This window comes from Polypterus senegalus, chromosome 4, assembly GCF_016835505.1.
Source record: "Polypterus senegalus isolate Bchr_013 chromosome 4, ASM1683550v1, whole genome shotgun sequence".
Lineage (NCBI taxonomy): Eukaryota > Metazoa > Chordata > Cladistia > Polypteriformes > Polypteridae > Polypterus > Polypterus senegalus.
The window spans coordinates 9519856-9540251 of NC_053157.1; the positions used below are offsets into that span (position 1 = coordinate 9519856).

Here is a 20396-nt window from a genome sequence, read left to right on the forward strand (position 1 = left end):
TAATGGAACACCATCCATTCTGCTTGGAGACCCAATCCACGCATGTCATGTGCTCCATATACACCAATCAAAACTCCCACCTAATATTATGTTAGCCTCCCCTCATGCCGGACCACCGAAGGTGGTGTCCTGTGGTATAGGGCACCATAACATAAGCAGCAGGTCCTTCAAGTCCTGTTAAATTGAGAGGTGGGGCCTCCATGGATTGGACTTGTTTTTCCAGCACATTCCACAAATGCTCAGTCGGATTGAAACCTGTGGAATTTGGAGGCCAAGTTAACAGCCGGAACTCTTTGTCATGATCCTCAAACCATTCCTGAACCAGTTTTGCAATGTGGCAGGGCGCATTGTCCTCAGGAAAGAGTGCACTGCTATCAGAGAATACCATTGTCAGGAAAGGGGGTGGCACGTGTCGGAGAAACATCCACATGCATGCCAGGACACAGGGGTTTCCCAGCAGGACTTTGCCCAGAGCATCACACTGCCTACAGTGGCTCGCCTTCTTCCCATAGTGCATACTGGCATACTGCCATACTACTGCCATCTGTTCCACAGGTAAATGACGCATACACACCCAGACATCAGGTCAGGTCAGGTTAGGGAGCATACACTGGTATAGCACATTGCCGCATCCACCACGACAAAACAGCTCGGGATCCTGGTTGGCAACCCCTCAGCGCAGACACACAGTCCAGTCCCACCCCCTGGAAATGACCATCTATCTGATGCAGCCAGGTGTTACGTGGGCATCCCCTTGGCCTGGTCCTCAACAATGAGAGTCCTGTGAGCTGGATCACCCTGTCTGCGTGGGTTTCCTCCCACAGTCCAAAGACATGGAGGTTACGTGGATTGGCGTCACTAAATTGGGCCTGTTTTGTGTGTTTGGGTATGTTCACCCTGTGATGGACTGGCAGCCTCTCCCGGGTGTGTTCCTGGCTGGTGCCCTATGCTACCTGGGATAGGCTCCATCATGGGCCCTAGCTTGTGTGTGTGTGTTTGTTCGCCCTGCGATGGACTGGCGCCTTCTCCCTTGCACGCTACATTTGCTTGGATTGACACCAGCTTCCCTGCGCCCCTTCTCTGCAAAGCAGGTTTAGAAAATGAATGGATGGATTTTTCTCACTTCTTGGGAAACTTATTCTACTTTTTTTTTTTTTATCATCGTCCCATAATGCCATTATGGATTTTAATGGACTCCGCCATTTTGTCATAATTTCATTGCCCGTCACCAAGTTCATTTTGCAGTGCAACAACAATTGGCCACCAAGACGCACTTCCAGGCTAGCCAAGTACCCCAATACAGTTCCCATGCTGCCCAAATGGAAGCCCTACCAGAGAAATGCTGCTTCCCAGCATACAACGGGGGAACACACGTCTCTGGGAGGCCATCTCCTACTGGTCCTCCATTATAATGGTCTCCAGGTCGGGTAAAGAAGCAACCATCCATTGCAGTCAGGAGGCCAACCTGACCTTGCCTTCTGTGACACGGCAAGCAAAGTGGTGTCGTCACTGTTATTATTGTCTTTTGGGCTGCCGCCTTCATGCCAGGTGCTTTACCAGATCAAGTGAAGGTGAAGTGTTTAGTTCAGAGTCGCACAATGTGAGGTGCAAACTGAACTGTCGGCCTTCAGTACCCTAAACCAGCTTCCATTTTGGACATCCTGAAGCCGCTTTGGTTCAACTTGCCCAACCTTTGTGTAACTTATCTCGGTTTTGAAATGCGTCTGGCACGCCCAGTGAGGTCACATGTATGACTGGGAGGATGACTGGCACTTTTGGGTTGACTGGCATGAGGGAGCGTGAGGGGGAAAAATGCTGATGGTTGGATTTAAATGAAGTGGTGTATCCCCATCTGCCCCCTTTTTTTTTTTTTTTTGAACCTGCTTGTCTCATGTCATGGGCATGACGAGCCAATTGCTCTCCTGGCAGCATTGAGAACAAGGCCTGGGCCGGGCTGTAGACTCACGGATGGAAATGCCAGTCAATGTAACAGCATGTCATTGAACTACAGAAGCCATTCACGTGGCCTAGGGAAGAAAGTGCCAACATGGTACAGAGGACACCTCTGGTGAGAACTGAACGTGAAATTCAGATGGGCACAGGGCAAGAACCAAAGCCATAAAGAAATGGGCATGCTAATCTAATGTATGGGTGAAAGTCTCGGCCGTTTTAGTGGAAATCGATGGGAAAATGGAGAGAACATGCAAGCATGACATGGAGGACACCACAGCTAGGGACTCATGGGCTTATCTTCAAATAAAATTGAGAGCTTTGTGACGGACGGCTAGACCCCTTTCCCGGCCCAGATGTCCCTCTAATGGGATTACTGGAAGAGAGACTGTGTTCAGGGCATTATATTCCCCGGGACACCAGAGGGCAGCCACCCACCCTGCCTTGCGGTAGGGCCACGGGTTTGGAGCTGGGGCCTGTGCCCACCTCCAGAGGGCACTTGGACATTGTTGGAGCTCTGCGTTACAGCACTTCTGCCACACCCAGAAGTGCTGCTGGAAGCCGGTCACCGAGCCCCTGGAGCACCTCGTGGTGCTTTATAAAAGGAGTCAGCAGCCGATATTCGAGAGGTCAGAGTCGGGTGGAAGAGGACGAAGCATCCTGGAGGAGGAGGAGTTGTGGCGAGAAAAGGGCGAAAGAAAGAAGAGAACACGTAGTTAGCTACTGGAGAACTGTACTGTAAGGGTGGGAAGCTGTCCCCACGTGAAAACGTAAAGGTGTGCCGGCACCGCCACTTGTGTCCTCCGTGGCTGTCTGTGTCAGGTAGGGTGGCTGGTACGCCCCCCTGGTGGTCCACAGCTGATAATCAGTTTTGGTTTTATACTTTTCTAATTGTTGGCTTAGCAGACTCTTTTATCCAAAGCGACTTACAAAAGAGGTCAAGCTAATTGAGTCGCATCAGTCTGGGAACTGTTTGGGAAGAACTGTTATGGGACAAGGGTACAAGATTGATCTCCTCGAGCGCAAATCGCAGCACAAATATAAGCATATAAAATACTAGGGGGCTTTGCTTCGCTCGCCAAACCCCTGTGTTTGGTTTTCCGGATACACACTTTTAAGATTTTTTTTTTTCCTTTGAATTGTTGCTATTTCATTAGTTCCACTTTTATTATCAGAACTTCTGTATAAACAGTATTTGGAATCTTTCGAGTCCCAACGTGCTGAATCTTTTAAATGAGGTCCGTGAGACGTGTGTTTAATGACTTTGCACCATAATTCAGGATAGGTTTCTCTGTTTGGAATTTGAGCACAGACAAAGCGATCGACATCATCAGCAGTTAATCATTTTTTTTTTGCAAATTAACCAATAAATGCGTGTGCGGTAAACTCCGTTTTTTAAATTCTCTGACTTAAACTTCAAAGCCTTACAATATTTACGTACTTCTGACATATCACCTGTGTCCATATATTCAATCTCTATTCGTCTTTTCATTATTTCTCCGAGTAATAATTTCTCTTTTTTTTGTGCGCTAATGCGATCTTTACTTTCTTTTTTTTTTTGACCCTTATGTTTTTTTCTGCTTTCATATTCTGTATCTTGCTCTGCATGTGTTTCAAGCCAACGTTTTTTTTTTTTGAATTCCAGTTTTCATTTTCTCTAACCGGTGGCGCAGTGGTAGCGCTGCTGCCTCGCAGTTAGGAGACCTGGGGTTCGCTTCCCGGGTCCTCCGTGCGTGGAGTTTGCATGTTCTCCCCGTGTCTGCGTGGGTTTCCTCCCACAATCCAAAGACATGCAGGTTAGGTGGATTGGCGATTCTAAAGTGTGTGCTTGGTGTGTGGGTGTGTTTGTGTGTGTCCTGCGGTGGGTTGGCACCCTGCCCAGGATTGGTTCCTGCCTTGTGCCCTGTGTTGGCTGGGATTGGCTCCGGCAGACCCCCGTGACCCTGTATTCAGATTCAGCGGGTTGGAAGATGGATGGATGGATGGATTTTCTCTAACCTGCTCTGCATGTGTTTGGCCCCCTTGTTTTTTAACCTCTTTATGACGTTTTACTTTGTTTTCTACTCTTTGTCTTTTATTTCTGATCTCGCTTTATCCTTCTTTTTTTTTTTTTTTTTAGTGACACCTGATCCGTGGTGATTATATTCCCTTGTTTGAGTAATAATTTCCGTTTGTTTGCACTCAACAACAACAACAACAACAACATTTATTTCTATAGCACATTTTCATACAAACAGTAGCTCAAAGTGCTTTACATATTAAAGAATAGAAAAATGGAGGACACAATTATAAAACTAAATAAATCAACATTAACATCGAATAAGAGTAAGGTTCAATGGCCAGGGGACAGAAAAAACAAAAACTCCAGGCGGCTGGAGAAAAATAAAATCTGTAGGGATTCCAGACCATGAGACCGCCCAGTCCCCTCTGGACATTCTACCTAACATAAATGAAACAGTCCTCTTTGGATTTAGGATTCTCACGGAAGGGCTTGATGATGATGATGGTCACGTAGACTTCTTCCTTTTAATCCGTCCATCATTGTTGGAGCATCATGAAGCTTTGAGTAGGTGGAGGTGGCGCAGGCCACCACCACAAAGAAACCGGAAAAAGAAACAGAAAAAGAGTAGGGGTCAGTACGGTTTTAGAGCCACCATGAATAGTTGTTATGATGAATTGAACATACAGAGTATCAGGATTAAGTTAAATTAAGATTAAAATGAAGTTATAAAAGGCCATGTTAAAGTAATGTGTTTTCAGCAGTGTTTTAAAGTGCTCTACTGTATCAGTCTGGCGAATTCCTATTGGCAGGCTATTCCAGATTTTAGGTGCATAACAGCAGAAGGCCGCCTGCCCGCCTCACCACTTCTTTTAAGTTTTGTCCTTGGAATTCTCAGGAGACACTCATTTGAGGATCTGAGGTTACGATTTGGAATATAAGGTGTCAGACATTGCGATATATAAGATGGGGCGAGATTATTTAAGGCTTTATAAACCATAAGCAGAATTTTAAAGTCAATTCTGAATGACACAGGTAACCAGTGTAGTGACGCTAAGACTGGTGTGATGTGTTCGGATTTTCTTTTTCTAGTTAGGATTCTAGCAGCTGCATTCTGCACTCGTTGCAAACGATTTATATCTTTTTTGGGAAGTCTAGAGAGGAGTGCATTACAGTAATCTAGTCGACTGAAAACAAACGCGTGAACTAATTTCTCAGCATCTTTCAGTGATATAAGAGGTCTAACTTTACTTATGTTTCTTAAGTGAAAAAATGCTGTCCTAATAATCCTAATAAGACTCCTGCGATCTTTACTTTCTTTTTTTTTATACTTTCTAATTTTCCTATTTTCATATTCTTTAACTTTCTCCACATGTGTATCGCGCCAACGTTTTGTTTTTTTTGAGCCTTTGGAATTCCACTGCTTTCGTAATCTCTAACCTGCTCTGCGTGTGTATAGCGCCAACGTCCGGATTGGATGTGCTATCATTTCAGTTCCACTTGTTCTGGGCTGATAATTACCGTAGATACTCGCCTATTAGTCCACCTCGCAGATAAGTCGAGTGTATTGTTTAAGCCCAAAATTATGAAATTTGTTATGACCCGCGTATAAGTCGAGGGTAAAGCCTGACAGCCTATCAAATTCTTTGAATTATACCCAATGTACCTGGGCCCAGACTTTCAACATTTTAATCTTTGAAGAATTTTAGTAAGCCAAAATTAAAACTCCAAAAACATTTTTATTCATGTACTTACAGTTAGAATAGTTCAATTAAATTCGTATTCAAATCCCTCGCATATAATAAAGTGGCCCTAAGTGTCTTCTTCAAATCCTTCAAAGTCTTGACTCTTGTTGGGATCAGACCTTAAAATAGCAGCCTGACATCCCAGTTATACCGAATGTGGGATGTGGGTGGGATTTCTTTTTCTTTTTTTTTAATTGCCTTCATGGTTTCCTCATGAGCTTTTCTTTTGGCTGCAAGTTTGTTCACCTCACGGACTTTTCTTTTCTTCCCAAACATGATCTTATCATAGAGATATTTTTCCCTCTTTTTCATCATCATGATAGCTAAACGCTTCTCCTCAGCTTTTTCCTGATTTACATTCACCTTCTGTACACGGATTTTTCCAGCAGTTACTTTGACTGGAAGTTTCTTGACATTCACTTTTTTATGTACAGGTTGTCTAAGATTCTCCTCCTGTGCTTCATCGCCACCTGTGTCTATAGCTTCCTCTTCAGAACTGGATTCATCATCATTGTCATCTTTGTTTAGTTCATCTGGATTCTCTCCCCTTTGCAAGGCCATTATTTTCAGTTTTTCGGGAGGTATGTAATCTCCTTCTTTTTCTTCCACAAATGGAGACAGATGAGGGGGGCAGTGTTACACCCAAAAAATAGTCTTCCACTGGGAGACGGAGTCTAGCATTGACAGAGTCATATATCCACTGAGGCTGGATATAATATCTGTTCAAATACTGCTTATCAACACTAGGTCTGTCTACTATTTGATGGGTGATAGTTTCATCTGTAACTTCATATGTAGCACCAATGCACAAAGACTGGTCCCAAAGAAACCAGCCCACCAAAACAACTTATTACAAAGGCAAGTGACTCTCTTGGCACCTCCCTATTAAGAAAGAATTTGAGACCTTCAAAAAGTTTTAACTGAGCCTCTGCTTGCTTATTTTCCTTCTCCCTCAACTCTGTCTGATTAGCATCTTCCTCCTCTGTTGGAAATTCATCAAGTTGAACTTCATCGTCTTCTTTAGAGGGAATAACAGGAGCTATACTTGCAGAGAGAGCTGATAATCTCTCGAAATAACTTTCAGAACCCATGGCATAGTCTTCTCCGTATTCTAAGGTCATCAGTTCTTCAGTGGGACTCTCCAGCTTTGGTGGGTAAACAAGATTTAAGTTCTGATAAAGATGAAAGTTTATGAAACCAAGAAAGCACTTTGAGCTACTGTTTGTATGAAAATGTGCTATATAAATAAATGTTGTTGTTGTGGGCGGAGTTGTCGAGGTTTTGGGGGGTGGAGTTTTGGGATTGAGTGTTTGTTGACGGCGTGGTGGGGCTCTTGTGTTTTTGGTCTCTGTTAAGCTAAGACAGGCACCTTAGTATCTGTCTATCTATCTATCTATCTATCGATCTATCTATCTATCTATCTATCATATAGTGCCTATCTATCGATCTATCGATCTATCTATCTATCTATCTATGTATCTATCATATAGTGCCTATCTTTCACTCTATCTATCTATCTATCTATCTATCTATCTATCTATCTATCTATCTATCTATCTATCTATCTATCTATCTATCATATAGTGCCTATCTATCTATCTATCTATCTATCTATCTATCTATCTATCTATCTATCTATCTATCTGTCATATAGTGCCTTTCACTCTATCTATCTATCTATCTATCTATCTATCTATCTATCTATCTATCTATCTGTCATATAGTGCCTTTCACTCTATCTATCTATCTATCTATCATATAGTGCCTTTCACTCTATCTATCTATCTATCTATCTATCTATCTATCTATCTATCTATCTATCTATCTATCTATCTATCTATCTATCTATCTATCATATAGTGCCTTTCACTCTATCTATCTATCTATCTATCTATCTATCTATCTATCTATCTATCTATCTATCTATCTATCTATCTATCTATCTATCTATCAACATTGTGATCACTAATACAATATAGTACAATTTATTTGTGTATCGCCCAAAATCACACAAGAACTGCCGCAATGGGCTTTAATAGGCCCTGCCTTTTGACAGTCCAAAGCCTTGACTCTCAAAGAAGACAAGGAGAAACTCCCCCCAAACAAATAAATATGGAAGAAACCTTGGGAAAGGCAGTTCAAAGAGAGACCCTTTTCCAGGTTGGTTTGTCATGCAGCGGGTGTCAAGCAAAAGAAAAGGGGGTCAATACATTACAGAGAACAGAACAGAAGTGATCCTGAATGCGCCTAAATGATGCGACAAGTCAGATAGCACAATTCTCATTTCATTCAATATCTTTTGAGTTAAAAAACGGTTTTTACTCTCACCTTACACGCGAACGTGAATCGTATCTGGCAAGAAAAGCTGCAAATTCCTCCTTTAATATAATTTGTCACCATAAAATTCTTCTTGGACGTGTAGCGCGATTAACAGCAAAACACTGCGCTGCACACTCAATAAATCTGTAAGAGGGTAGAGCGCCATCTTGCCCCTTCATAACTCCAAAACAACCACAAAAATAAGTGAAATCATTTTGACCTGCACGCTGTCACTCCGTGTTTGGATCTTGTTTTGGCTTTACTGTACATGAAGTCGCATGGTCATGATGAAAGTGTGCCCGGGGCACAGAATGTGGGCCAGTGGGGGACAATCTCGCTTGGGCATGGTAAAAAAAAAAAAAATGAATGTCCTGGTTTGGCCAGTCAGAGCCCAGACCTAAACCCATATTGAAAATCTGTGGAAAGATCTGAAGATAGCAGACCACCAACGCTCACCATCCAGTGTGACCGAACTTGAACAGTTAAACTGTAAAGAAGAGTGGAGGGCAAATATCACACAATCTAGGTGTGCAAAACTGATAGGGAAGAATCAACAGACTCAAGGCTGGCATTAAAGCAAAAGGGGGGGTCAACAAAATGACATTGACATGGGAGGGGGGTCCTTTATTCATCTCAGTAGGTCTTGTTTTTGATGTTTTATAATTTTTCTGATCTGTAGCTGTGATATCTTTCACTGGGTTGCATTGAGTAAGTAAAGCTGGGATATTTTTTGTGTGTGTTTTCATTTAAGGCTGTAAAGCAAAAAAAAAAAGGAATATTTTGAAGAGCGGGGTTGGGGGTTGTATTTGGGGTCTTTTCTCTATACTGTATATGTTACCAGAAATGTTTGAAAAGCAGGCATTGTATAGAATGCCTGTCATATTTGGGCTAAGTATGAAATATGCAAATTATTTTAAAATTATATATACTTAGGCATTGTATGTAAATGTCACTCGCGGGAGTATTTTATACTTTGCCGGTTTGTCTTTTGGCATTGCATAGAATGCCTAAGAATTGTGTGACAATATTAATCGTTTCATACTTTGATGTCCAATTTTCACCATTCTATGCAATGCCTGACTCTCATACATTGCCGGTAACATATATATTGGTTGAGGGAGTTCGCCTCGTCCACATTCCCCTTCGGCACCCGAGACCCCGATTGCTTGAGTGCAGATGCCCAGTTCATTTCATACGTCCTTCGTGTTATTCTCGATGAATTTGGTTTTTTTTTTTTCATTTATTTCTGTCCGCTTCCTTCCCTTCACGTAGCTTTTCCCTCAGCCCCTTCAGAGCCTCTTTGTGTCGTCTTGTCATTCAGGAGACATTTTAGCTCCTAGTTGACCAGAGTGTGCAGTTATGGAGGGTTACAGTCGTGTCGAGTTTAGGCACTGTGATGAAGAGCTCTGCAGAGTAATGAGGGTCGCCATTCTCTAGAGCGCCATTCAAAACGCCGTGTGACGGAGTGAAAACTGTGAATTAGCGGCGCTTTTGGAGATCCTGACGAAAGGCGCTATACAAACTGAAAATGGAGTACCTACACCTATTGGAGAAATTGGCTGAGATGATATGTAAAATGAAAGACCCTTTTTAACTTCAGGCCTAATTGGCAGGGCACACTTGGCTGATTCTTAAATTGTGACGCTTGTCCTCAGTTTGTCACCGCAGATCCTCACACACACACACACACACACACACACGTGCGCGCGCACAACTCGTGCTCCTACTTACAGGCTGTGTTAAGCAGCCAGGGCCTAATCAAGCAGCTGCTGAAGTGACGTGTCTGGGTGTGAGGTGGGCGAGCCGTCTGTCTCACGCTGGCCTCGCCGCTTCGCTGAAATGAAAGCTCCCGCTGCAATCTTCAAGTCCTCCTTGGGCCTCTGCTGTCCACGTGGCTCTCCCTGTCTGCGTAGATGAAGTAATGTGTGTGTGTGTGTGTGTTTGTTTGTGAAGCCCGGGGTCGTGCCGTGACTTGAATTATGGGATGGGTGGAGCTGCAAATATCTGGCTGTGGGCACACGCAGCACTTTTGGTAATCCCCCTTCTGCTGCCTTTACCCACCTTCTCTGATGACATGGGTAAGTAACCACAAAAGATGGACATTTACTGATTAGTCGTAAAGACTTTGATATGTTAAACATTCATCTTTTGGAACTTCAAGGAAATAAATATGCTTGCCAGTGGCACAGGGAGAAGTGGTTAACGTAGTGGACTTGGAGATCGAGGGCTCAGCTCTCATTGCTAACACCATGTGACCATGAGCAAATCACTTCACCTGCCTGTCCTCCAAACAGAAAATGCAACCAGTTGTATCTCAGATGTTGTTGGTCACCTTGACTTGGCGGGCCACCGTTCATCCTCCTACCGAGGTGCAGTACCCTGTGTGGAGTTAGCAGGTTCTACTCATTCCTCCCAAGGAATCCAGCTTATTTTATTAAGGTGTATCCACCATCACAAGCATCTGTAGTAATAAAATGCATTGCATTTGCCATTTCAACAGATGGCGCATCACAAACACTAACACAGCTTCTACGAATTCCACAATAAAATGGCATACAGTACTGTTTTGACAAATCCCAGGCCAAATGGTATATAACAGTGATTTGCCAACCAGGTGGACACACAGATATAAAGAGACACACAGACGCCTCATTCCTTTATTAAGGTGGACTGGATGGGATACCTGTCTAAGATGGGTTCAAATCTAATGCCGTCTGTTAGAATGACAAATGCAATGCATTTTATAACTTCAAATGCCTGTGATGTGTCCTCTGTTGGACTGACAAATTAAAGGCACATCTTTGTTATGTTATTTGATGTAGAATTTGTAGAAACAGTGTTAGAGTTTGTGATGCGCCATCTGTTGGAATGGAAAATGCAATGCATTTTATTACAACAAATGCTGGTGATGCGTCGTCTGTTGGACTGAAAAATTAAAAGCACATCTTTGCTGTATGGTATTTGATGTAGAATTTGTAGAAGCAGTATTAGTTTGTGATGCACCATCTGTTGGAATGGCAAATACAATGCCTTTTATGACTACATGTGCTCCAGAAGATGGTGCACTGCAAACATTAACACTGGGGTTCACGCTGATTACTTACATTTCAACCCATCTTAGACGGGTAACACAGCAAGTCTACCTTAATTAAAGGCTACATGTCTGTATTTCTGGGTGTCCGCCCGCCACTTGGTGTGAGATTTGTTAAACTGGTGTTGATCTATGAGGTGCGTCATCTGTTACAATGACAAATGCAGTCCATTTTATTACTACAAATGCTTGTGATGTGTCACCTGTTGGACTGAAATATTAAAGGCACATCTTTGTTATACGGTATTTGATGTACAGTAGAATTTGTAGAAACAGAGTTAGAGTTTGTGATGCGCCATCTGTTGGAATGGAAAATTAAAAGCACATCTTTGCTATATGCTATTTGATGTAGAATTTGTAGAAGCAGTGTTAGTTTGTGATGCACCATCTGTTGGAATGGCAAATGCAATGCCTTTTATGACTACATGTGCTCCAGAAGATGGTGCACTGCAAACATTAACACTGGGGTTCACGTTGATTACTTACATTTCAACCCATCTTAGACGGGTAAGACAGCTAGTCTACCTTAATTAAAGGCTACATGTCTGTATTTCTGGGTGTCCTCCAGCCACTTGGTGTGAGATTTGTTAAACTGGTGTTGATCTATGAGTTGCGTCATCTGTTGGAATGACTAATGCAATGCATTTTATTACTACAAATGCTGGTGATGCGTCATCTGTTGGACTGAAAAATTAAAAGCACATCTTTGCTATATGCTATTTGATGTAGAATTTGTAGAAACAGAGTTAGAGTTTGTGATGCGCCTTCTGTTGGAATGACCAAGTCAATGCATTTTATTACTACAAATGCATATGTCTTTGTTATAAGCTATTTGATGTGGAATTTGTTGAAGCAGCGTTAAAGTTTATGGTGCGCCTTCTGTTGGAATGACAAATGTAATGCGCCATATGACTACATGTGCTCCAAAAGATGTTGCACTGCAAACATTAACACTGGGGTTCACGCTGATTACTTACATTTCAACCCATCTTAGACGGGTAACACAGCAAGTCTACCTTAATAAAAGGCTACATGTCTGTATTTCTGTGTGTCCGCCCGCCACTTGGTGTGGGATTTGTTAAACCGGTGTTGCTCTATGAGGTGCGCCATCTGTTGGAATGATGAATGCAATGTATTTTACTACCACATGCTTTCCAGTTGAAAGTGCACATGCTAATGCTGATGTCTATGTTGATTCCTTGGATTTCGACCCTTCTTTGTTTGTGTATGATAGAAATGAGGAGTGACCTGGTGTGGATTAGTCAGTCAGTCAGTTAATGGTAGCACTTAGGAGGCCGGCTGCCTAGGAGCAGCCATTAGTCTGTTACTGCTGTGTAACAAGAGCTCTGTTAGAAAGAAATGAGGATCAGCATTAGAGCAATGATGACGAGGACAGGCTATTCCTCCCAGTAAGCTCGTTCATCCTGCTCACCTGCTGCAGTGCTTTTCCTTTCCCTGCACCCCTAGAAAATGTTTGCACCCCACGGCAAACAGTAACTTCGAATGTGAAGATGTACAAGTCAGATTTCTCATTTCCGAACCGTAAATTGAACCACCTACAGGACTGTTGGTGAACAAATTGAACTAAAAAAAAAACTGAGTGCATACAATTTAAATTGAGTCATTTGCCTTTATACGTCTCAATAAACTTGTAAATGTGTCCCCCATGACGCTTAGATGCCCGATTGACGATCCAAGGATTAGGTTATCCTGCGAAGCATCAAGTGGGGAAATAACACACGGTCAACAATCGAGGGGTTTTAGGGATTGGAGACCCCCCGGTGCACCACTAAGCAATGAAACACAGTTGGCAAGCTTAGTTCCCAACCCAACCAAGATAGGACCTGCGCTGCAATTCAAAAACACATGCGCCACAATCTCCAAAATGGCTGCACAATGGCCAGGACCACCAACAGCAGCAGGAGAGAATAGCTGAGTATAAGCAGCAGGTGTCACAATCAATTCAGTCCCCCTTGTCCCACCCTGGTGAAAATGTCAATCAAACCTCCTAATAAGTGACATTTCACAATCGGGGTTTGCACTGGAATCAATACAGGACCTCGGCCTTCTCTACGGGTCACAGCGAGGTCCAAATTCCAAAAATATTGGCCGTGTGCTCCCCTCGTATATACGGAGATAGAGGAAAAGCTCATCAGAACCCTTTCCAATGTTTCTCAAATATCATATCTCTTTGTTTCTCATCATAACTAATTGATTGTATCGATGCACAATCGTTTATCTCTATTTATAATCACAATTTGTTAGTTTTCGCATACCCCTTGGGGTCAGAGCGCAGGGTCAGCCATTGTACAGCACCACTGGAGCAATTGAAGGTTAAGGGCCTTGCTCAAGGGCCCAGCAGAGTAGGATCTCTTTTGGCAATGACGGGGATTCGAACCGGCAGCCTTCGGGATACCAGCGCGGATAATGATGGTGGAAATAAAAAAAAAAAAATCATAAAATTAAAAGTATTATTGGGGACGCAGCAGCTTATTGATCCCGTTACATCTTTATATTTGCATGGCACGTTCAATGTTTACACATTATTGTTAAACTGATGATGTATAAATTAAAATAAAATGAGTAGTAGTCATTAAAAGAATATGCGTTATATTGAATACACTTTTTAATATCGTGTACACATTTATATTTCCATCCATCCATCCATTATCCAACCCGCTATATCCTAACTACAGGGTCATGGGAGTCTGCTGGAGCCAATCCCAGCCAGCATTGGGCGCAAGGCAGGAAACAAACCCTGGGCAGAGCGCCAGCCATCCTCTAATGTCCTCATTTCTAATCCTGTCCACCCTCATCACACCCAATGCAAATCTTAGCATTTCTTTAACTCTGCCACCTCCAGCTCGGTCTCCTGTGCCACCGTCTCCAGCCCATATAATAAACCTGGTCTCACTACCATCCTATAGACCTTCCCTTTCACACTTGTCTGTCACAAATCACTCCTGTCACTCTTCTCCGCCCACTCCACCCTGCCTGCACTCTTTTTTTTCACGTCTCTTCCACAGTCCCCATCACTCTGTACTGTTGATCCCAAGTATTTAAACCCATCCACCTTCACCAACTCTACACCCTCCATCCTAACCATTCCACTGACCTCCCTCTCAATCACACACACGTATTCTGTTGTGGTGGTCCTACAGAGTGTCATTTCTTTCCTCTCATATCTCCACCTCTCCAGGGTCTCGTCAACCTGCTCCCTACTCTCGCTACAGATCACAATATCATCAGCAAACATCATATGACTCCCAAGTCCTTCTCATAAGGTGGACTTTTCATTTTCAGACCCCCATTGTGTATTCAAACCTCACATTTTTACTTCCTATGAGTAATACTTAATATTCACTTACATTACATTTTCTTCTGTTTAAACTGTAAAAGCTCAGCTCTTTTATTCTTTCCTCATAACTCATCCCATGTAGCCCTGAATCGGCCGAGTTGCTCTTCTCTGGACCTTCTGTTGTGCTGTTATGTCTTTATGGAGACCCAAACTGCCCACAGGACTCCAGATGAGGCCTCACCAGTGTGTTATAAAGACTTGAGCAGAACCTCCTGTGACTTGTACTGCACACATCAAGGCGCTATATAACCTGACTGTCTGTTAGCCTTCTTAATATCTTGTCTGGCAGTTGATAGTGTCGAATCCACTACGACTCCTAAATCCTTCTCATAAGGTGGACTTTTGATTTTCAGACCTCCCATTGTGTATTCAAACCTGACATTTTTACTTTCTATGACTAATACTTTATATTTCCTGACGTTACATCTTCTTTTGTTTAAACTGTAAAGGCTCAGCTCTTTTAATTTTTCCTCATAACTCATCCCCTGTAGTCCTGAATCAGCTGAGTTGCTCTTCTCTGGACCTTTTCTAGTGTTATGTCTTTATGGAGACCAAAACTGCACCCAGTACTCCAGATGAAGCCTCACCAGTGTGTTATAAAGCTTAAGCAGAACCTCCTGTGACTTGTACTCCACACATCAAGGCGCTATATAACCTGACTGTCTGTTAGCCTTCATAATGGTAGTCTGATTGTGTCAGTTGATAGTGCCGAGTCCACTATGACTCCTAAATCCTTCACATAAGGTGGACTTGCGATTGTCAGACCTCCCATTGTGCATTCAGACTTCACATTTTTACTTCCCATGTTAAATAATTTACATTTATTTGCATTCCATTTTCTTTTGTTTAAACTGTAAAGGCTCAGCTCTTTTAATTTTTCCTCATAACTCATCCCCTGTAACCCTGTATCCGCCCAGTTGCTCTTCTCTGGACTTTCTCTTGTGTTGTTATGTACTTATGGAGACCAAAACTGCACCCAGGACTCCAGATGAGGCCTCACCAGTTGTGTTATAAAGCTTGAGCAGAACCTCATGTGACTTGTACTCCACAAATCAAGGCGCTATATAACCTGACAGTCTGTTAGCCTTCTTCATGGCTTCTCCACACTGTCTGGTAGTCCACCATGACTCCTAATTCCTTCTCATAAGGTGGACTTTTTGATTTTCAGACCCCCATTGTGTACTAAAACCTCACATTTTTACTTTCTGTGTCTAATTCTTTACATTTATTGACATTACATCTTCTTCTGCTGAAACTGTAAAGGCTCAGCTCTTTTAATCTTTCCTCATAACTCATCCCCTGTAGCCCTGAATCAGCCGAGTTGCTCTTCTCTGAACCTTTTTCTAGTGCTGTTATGTCTTTACGGAGACCAAAACTGCCCACAGGACTCCAGATGAGCCCAAAGTGCATCATAAAGCTCACCAGTCCTGTCTACTAAACTCCTTAAAAAAAAAAAACAAAAAAAACATCAAGTCAAATTCTGAAGGCCCCTAAAGTCCTCCTGTCCACCACACCACTTGGTCTCTTACTCCAGGTGTCTGTGGTTCTCTGTATGAAGAGAAACTTCCTAATGTTTGTGTGAAATTTCCCCTTCAGAAGTTTCTAACTGTGTCCCTGTGTTCTTGATTAACTCATTTTAATGTCATCATCTTGACCCACTGGACTTATTCCCTTCCAATCATCTCTCATGTTCATCTTTTTTTTTGCTTAAACTGTAAAGGCTCAGCTCTTTTAATCTTCCCTCATAACTCATCCCCTGTAACCCCTGAATCAGCTGAGTTGCTCTTCTCTGGACTTCCTCTAGTGCTGCTATGTCATTATGGAGACCAAAACTGCCCACAGGACTCCAGATGAGGCCTCACCAGTGTGTTATAAGGCGTCAGCAGAACCTCCTGTGACTTGAACTCCACACATCAAGGCGCTATATAACTTGACATTCTGTTAGCCTTCTTAATGGCTTGTCTGGCAGTTAATTGTCCACTACGACTCCTAACTCCTTCTCATAAGGTGGACTTTTAATTTTCAGACCTCCCATTGTGTATTCAAACCTCACATTTTTACTTTCTATGTGTAATTCTTTACATTTACTGACATTAACTTTCATCGTCCACACATCTCCCCAAGCCTGCATGCTCTCCAAGGTCCTCTGTGATGATTCAGTAGGTTCTCGGTTATCTGCCAATCCACTTGTCTTGTTGTCGTCTGCAGTCTGAACCAGCTTGTTGTTTATATTTCTATCCAAATCATTTCTGTATATTTAAAAGTAGCTGTCCCCCTGCTGCTCCACCTGTGTTAGTCGTGAAACAGGACAAACTTTAAAAATCGATTATCAAACGGGTTATCGCCAGCTAAGCGGAGGCGAGGTGCGCTCCAACACGTGGCGACAGGTAGACCAACTCGAACGGAGGCTGGCGTGTGAGTGAGGAAGGTCCTGCCCGGCTCCCTACTCCTGAGCTCCCGCTTCTCTTTCCCCTCGACTCGCAGCGTCTCTCTTGGATTAGTGTGAATAAGTCACTCCTGCAAGGGAACTATGCTTCTTAGCGCAATGAGAGAAGTCGCAAAATCAACAGGAACGGTCACGCAAATTATACAAAAAAATCCCGATCTAAATCCGTTAAGTAGTCAGACAGACGTCGGATTTTATATAGAGAGATGATATCCGTGGCCCCAGCACTGCCCCCTGCTGGTCACCACTCTTAACATCGGCCAGTTCTGATGAGGTTCCTCATACCATCACCCTCTGCTTCCAGTGTCCGAGCCAATTCTGCACCCATTTAAAAACTGTCACTTCTGTTAGTTTGATGCCCAGCTTGTCGTGTGGCGCCTCATCAAATGCTTTCTGAACGTCAAGATAAATAATCTCATATTCTCCACTTGGATCACACCCTCTTATTGTTTCCTTACAGAATTCCAGTCTGAGCCCCTGCTGACTGTTCACTGACATTCCTGTCTTTGCCAGGTGTTGCTCAATCTTATCCTTAATAATTCCTTCCATTCATTTTCCTGTGATGCACTTTAAGATAACTGGCCTGTAGTCGCTTGGATCTGCCCGTTTACTCTTTTTATATGAAGGGATGACATTTGCCACTTTTCAGTCCTTCTGAATTTCCCCAGTGCGCAGTGACTTCCTAAATTCTTTGATTAACGCTCTCTTAGTGCTGAACCATAGGTCAGGTCTCTAGTTTCAACTGTGGCTTCGGTGATCGTTTCCTTTCCTGGTTGTCCCCATTTCTCAATCAGCCTCGTCTTGTGGAAGGGCGTAACAAAATAGGCTTTTAAAGGGTTAAGTGAGTCGGCACCCAAACTGCATGCGCTAATAAGCGACTTCTGCATCCTCATTATGATTGAGATTTCCACTGATGAGTAAACAGCGAGGCCTAAACAGCGGTGTGCACACCTGACAATTACCGGACTGCCTCCTTATCTCAATGGAGTGTCTGTCGTCTAAAATCAACATCAAGTTGAGTTCTTAAAGCCTCTACCATCCTGCTGTCTACCACGCTACTCGGTCACTTATTCCACGTGTGTGTGGCTCTGTGTGTGGAGAAAAACGTCCTAATGTTTGTGTGAAATTCACCCTTAACAAGTTTCCAATTGTGTCCCCGTGTTCCTAATGACCTCATTTTAATGTCACTGTCTCGATCCACTGGACTAATTCCCTTCATAATGTTAAACACTTCAGTCAGGTCTCCTCTTCATCTTCTTTTCCTTAAACTGTAAAGGCTCAGCTCTTCTAATCTTCCCTCATAACTCATCCCCTGTAGCCCTGAATCAGCCGAGTTGCTCTTCTCTGGACTTTCTCCAGTGCTGTTATGTCCTTTATGGAGACCAAAACTGCCCACAGGACTCCAGATGAGGCCTCACCAGTGTGTTATAAAGCTTAAGCAGAACCTCCTGTGACTTGTACTCCACACATCAAGGCGCTATATAACCTGACTGTCTTTTAGCCTTCTTAATCTGTTTTACCTGCATTTTTATCACTCTTTCATTTAATATTGTTTTTTTATCAGTATGCTGCTGGATTATGTGAATTTCTCCTTGGGATTAGTAAAGTGTCTGTCTGTCTGTCTATCTTTCTATTACTGACAGTTGATAGCTTAGAGTCCACTGTGACTCCTAAATCCTTCTCATAAGGTGGACTTTTTGATTTTCAGACCTCCCATTGTGTATTCAAACCTCACATTTTGACTTCTTGTGTCTAATTCTTTACATTTGCAGACATTACATTTTCTTTTCCTTAAACTGTAAAGGCTCAGCTCTTTTAATCTTTCCTCATAACTCATCCCATGTAGCCACTGAATCAGCCAAGTCGATCTTCTCTGGACATTTTCTTGTGCCGTTATGTCCCTTTTGTATCCTGGAGACCAAAACTGCACTCAGGACTCCAGATGAGGCCTCACCAGTGTGTTATAAAGCTTGAGCAGAACCTCCTGTGACTTGTACTCCACACGTCAAGGCGCTATATAACCTGACATTCTGTTAGCCTTCTTCATGGCTTCTGCACACTTGTCTGGCAGTTGATAGCTTAGAGTCCACTGCGACTCCTAACTCCTCATAAGGTGGACTCTCCATTTTTGTCCTCCCATTGTGTATTCATACCTCACATTTTATCTTCCTATGTCTAATAATTTACATTTAATTACATTCCGTTTTCTTCAGCTTAGACTGTAAAGGCTCAGCTCTTTTAATCTTTCTTCATAACTCATCCCCTGTAGTCCTGGACTCAGCCAAGTTGCTCTTCTCTGTACCTTCTCTAGTACTGTTATGTACTTTTTGAAGCCTGGAGACCCAAAACTGCCCACAGGACTCCAGATGAGGCCTCACCAGTGTGTTATAAAGCCTGAGCAGAACCTCCTGTGACTTGTACTCCACACATCAAGGCGCTATATAACCTGACATTCTGTTACCCTTCTTAATGGTAGTCTGATTGTGGCAGTTGATCGTGTCGACTCCACAACGACTCCCAAGTCCTTCTCATAAGGTGGACTCTCGATTTTCAGACCTCCGTTGTGTTTTCAAACCTCACATTTTTATTTCCTATGTGTAATTCTTTATATTCACTTACATTACATTTTCTTCTGTTTACACTGTAAAGGCTCAGCTCTTTTAATCTTTCCTCATAACTCATCCTCTGTAGCCACTGAATCAGCCAAGTTGCTCTTCTCTGGACATTTTCTTGTGCCGTTATGTCCTTTTTGTATCCTGGAGACCAAACCTGCACTCAGGACTGACTCCAGATGAGGCCTCACCAGTGTGTTATTAAGCTCACAAGTCCTGTCTACTAAAGTCATCTGAAAATAACATCAAGTCAAGTTCTGAAAGTCCTTCTGTCCACCACACTACTTGGTCACTTATTCCAAGTGTCTATCGTTCTTTGTGTATAGAAAAACTTCCTAATGTTTGAGCGAAATTTACCCTTCACAAGTTTCCAGCTGTGTCCTTGTGTTCTCACTGAATTAATTTTAAAGTCACCGTCTCGATCCACTGGACAAATTCCCTTCGTAATTTAAACACTTCACTCAGGCCTCCTCTTAATCTCATTTTCTTTAAACTGTAAAGGCTCAGCTCTTTTAATCTTTCCTCATAACTCATCCCATGTAGCCCTGAAATCAGCTGAGTTGCTCTTCTCTGGACTTCCTCTAGTGCTGCTATGTTATTAAGGAGACCAAAACTGCCCACCATATATGGAGGAATATTTCGGACAAAATGAAATAAATAAATAAATGCGTAAATAAATAAAAGTACTGTGAAATGTGAGCATAAATAAATAAATGTGTCATGAAATGACACCCTTAATAAATAAATGTGTCATGAAATGAGAGCATAAATAAATAAATGTGTCACGAAATATGTTTTTCGTTGCTTATTTATTTATTTCATTTTGTCCGTAACATTCCTGCAAACCGTCATGAAATACGGCTTGAAATAAAACTG

At 42.7% G+C, this 20396-nt stretch overlaps 2 protein-coding genes across 2 annotated transcripts in view; one reads left to right on the forward strand and one right to left on the reverse strand.

Moving 5' to 3' along the window:
- Positions 1 to 20396, forward strand: part of arhgap10 (Rho GTPase activating protein 10) — a 203980-nt gene that overhangs the window by 58591 nt on the left and 124993 nt on the right. The gene's annotated exons all lie outside the window — the stretch shown is intronic.
- On the reverse strand, positions 5624 to 6605 carry LOC120527131 (pescadillo homolog). The gene has a single exon (XM_039750229.1). It carries the CDS (start codon positions 6253 to 6255, stop codon positions 5815 to 5817), a length of 441 nt encoding a protein of 146 aa, XP_039606163.1. The 5' UTR covers positions 6256 to 6605; the 3' UTR covers positions 5624 to 5814.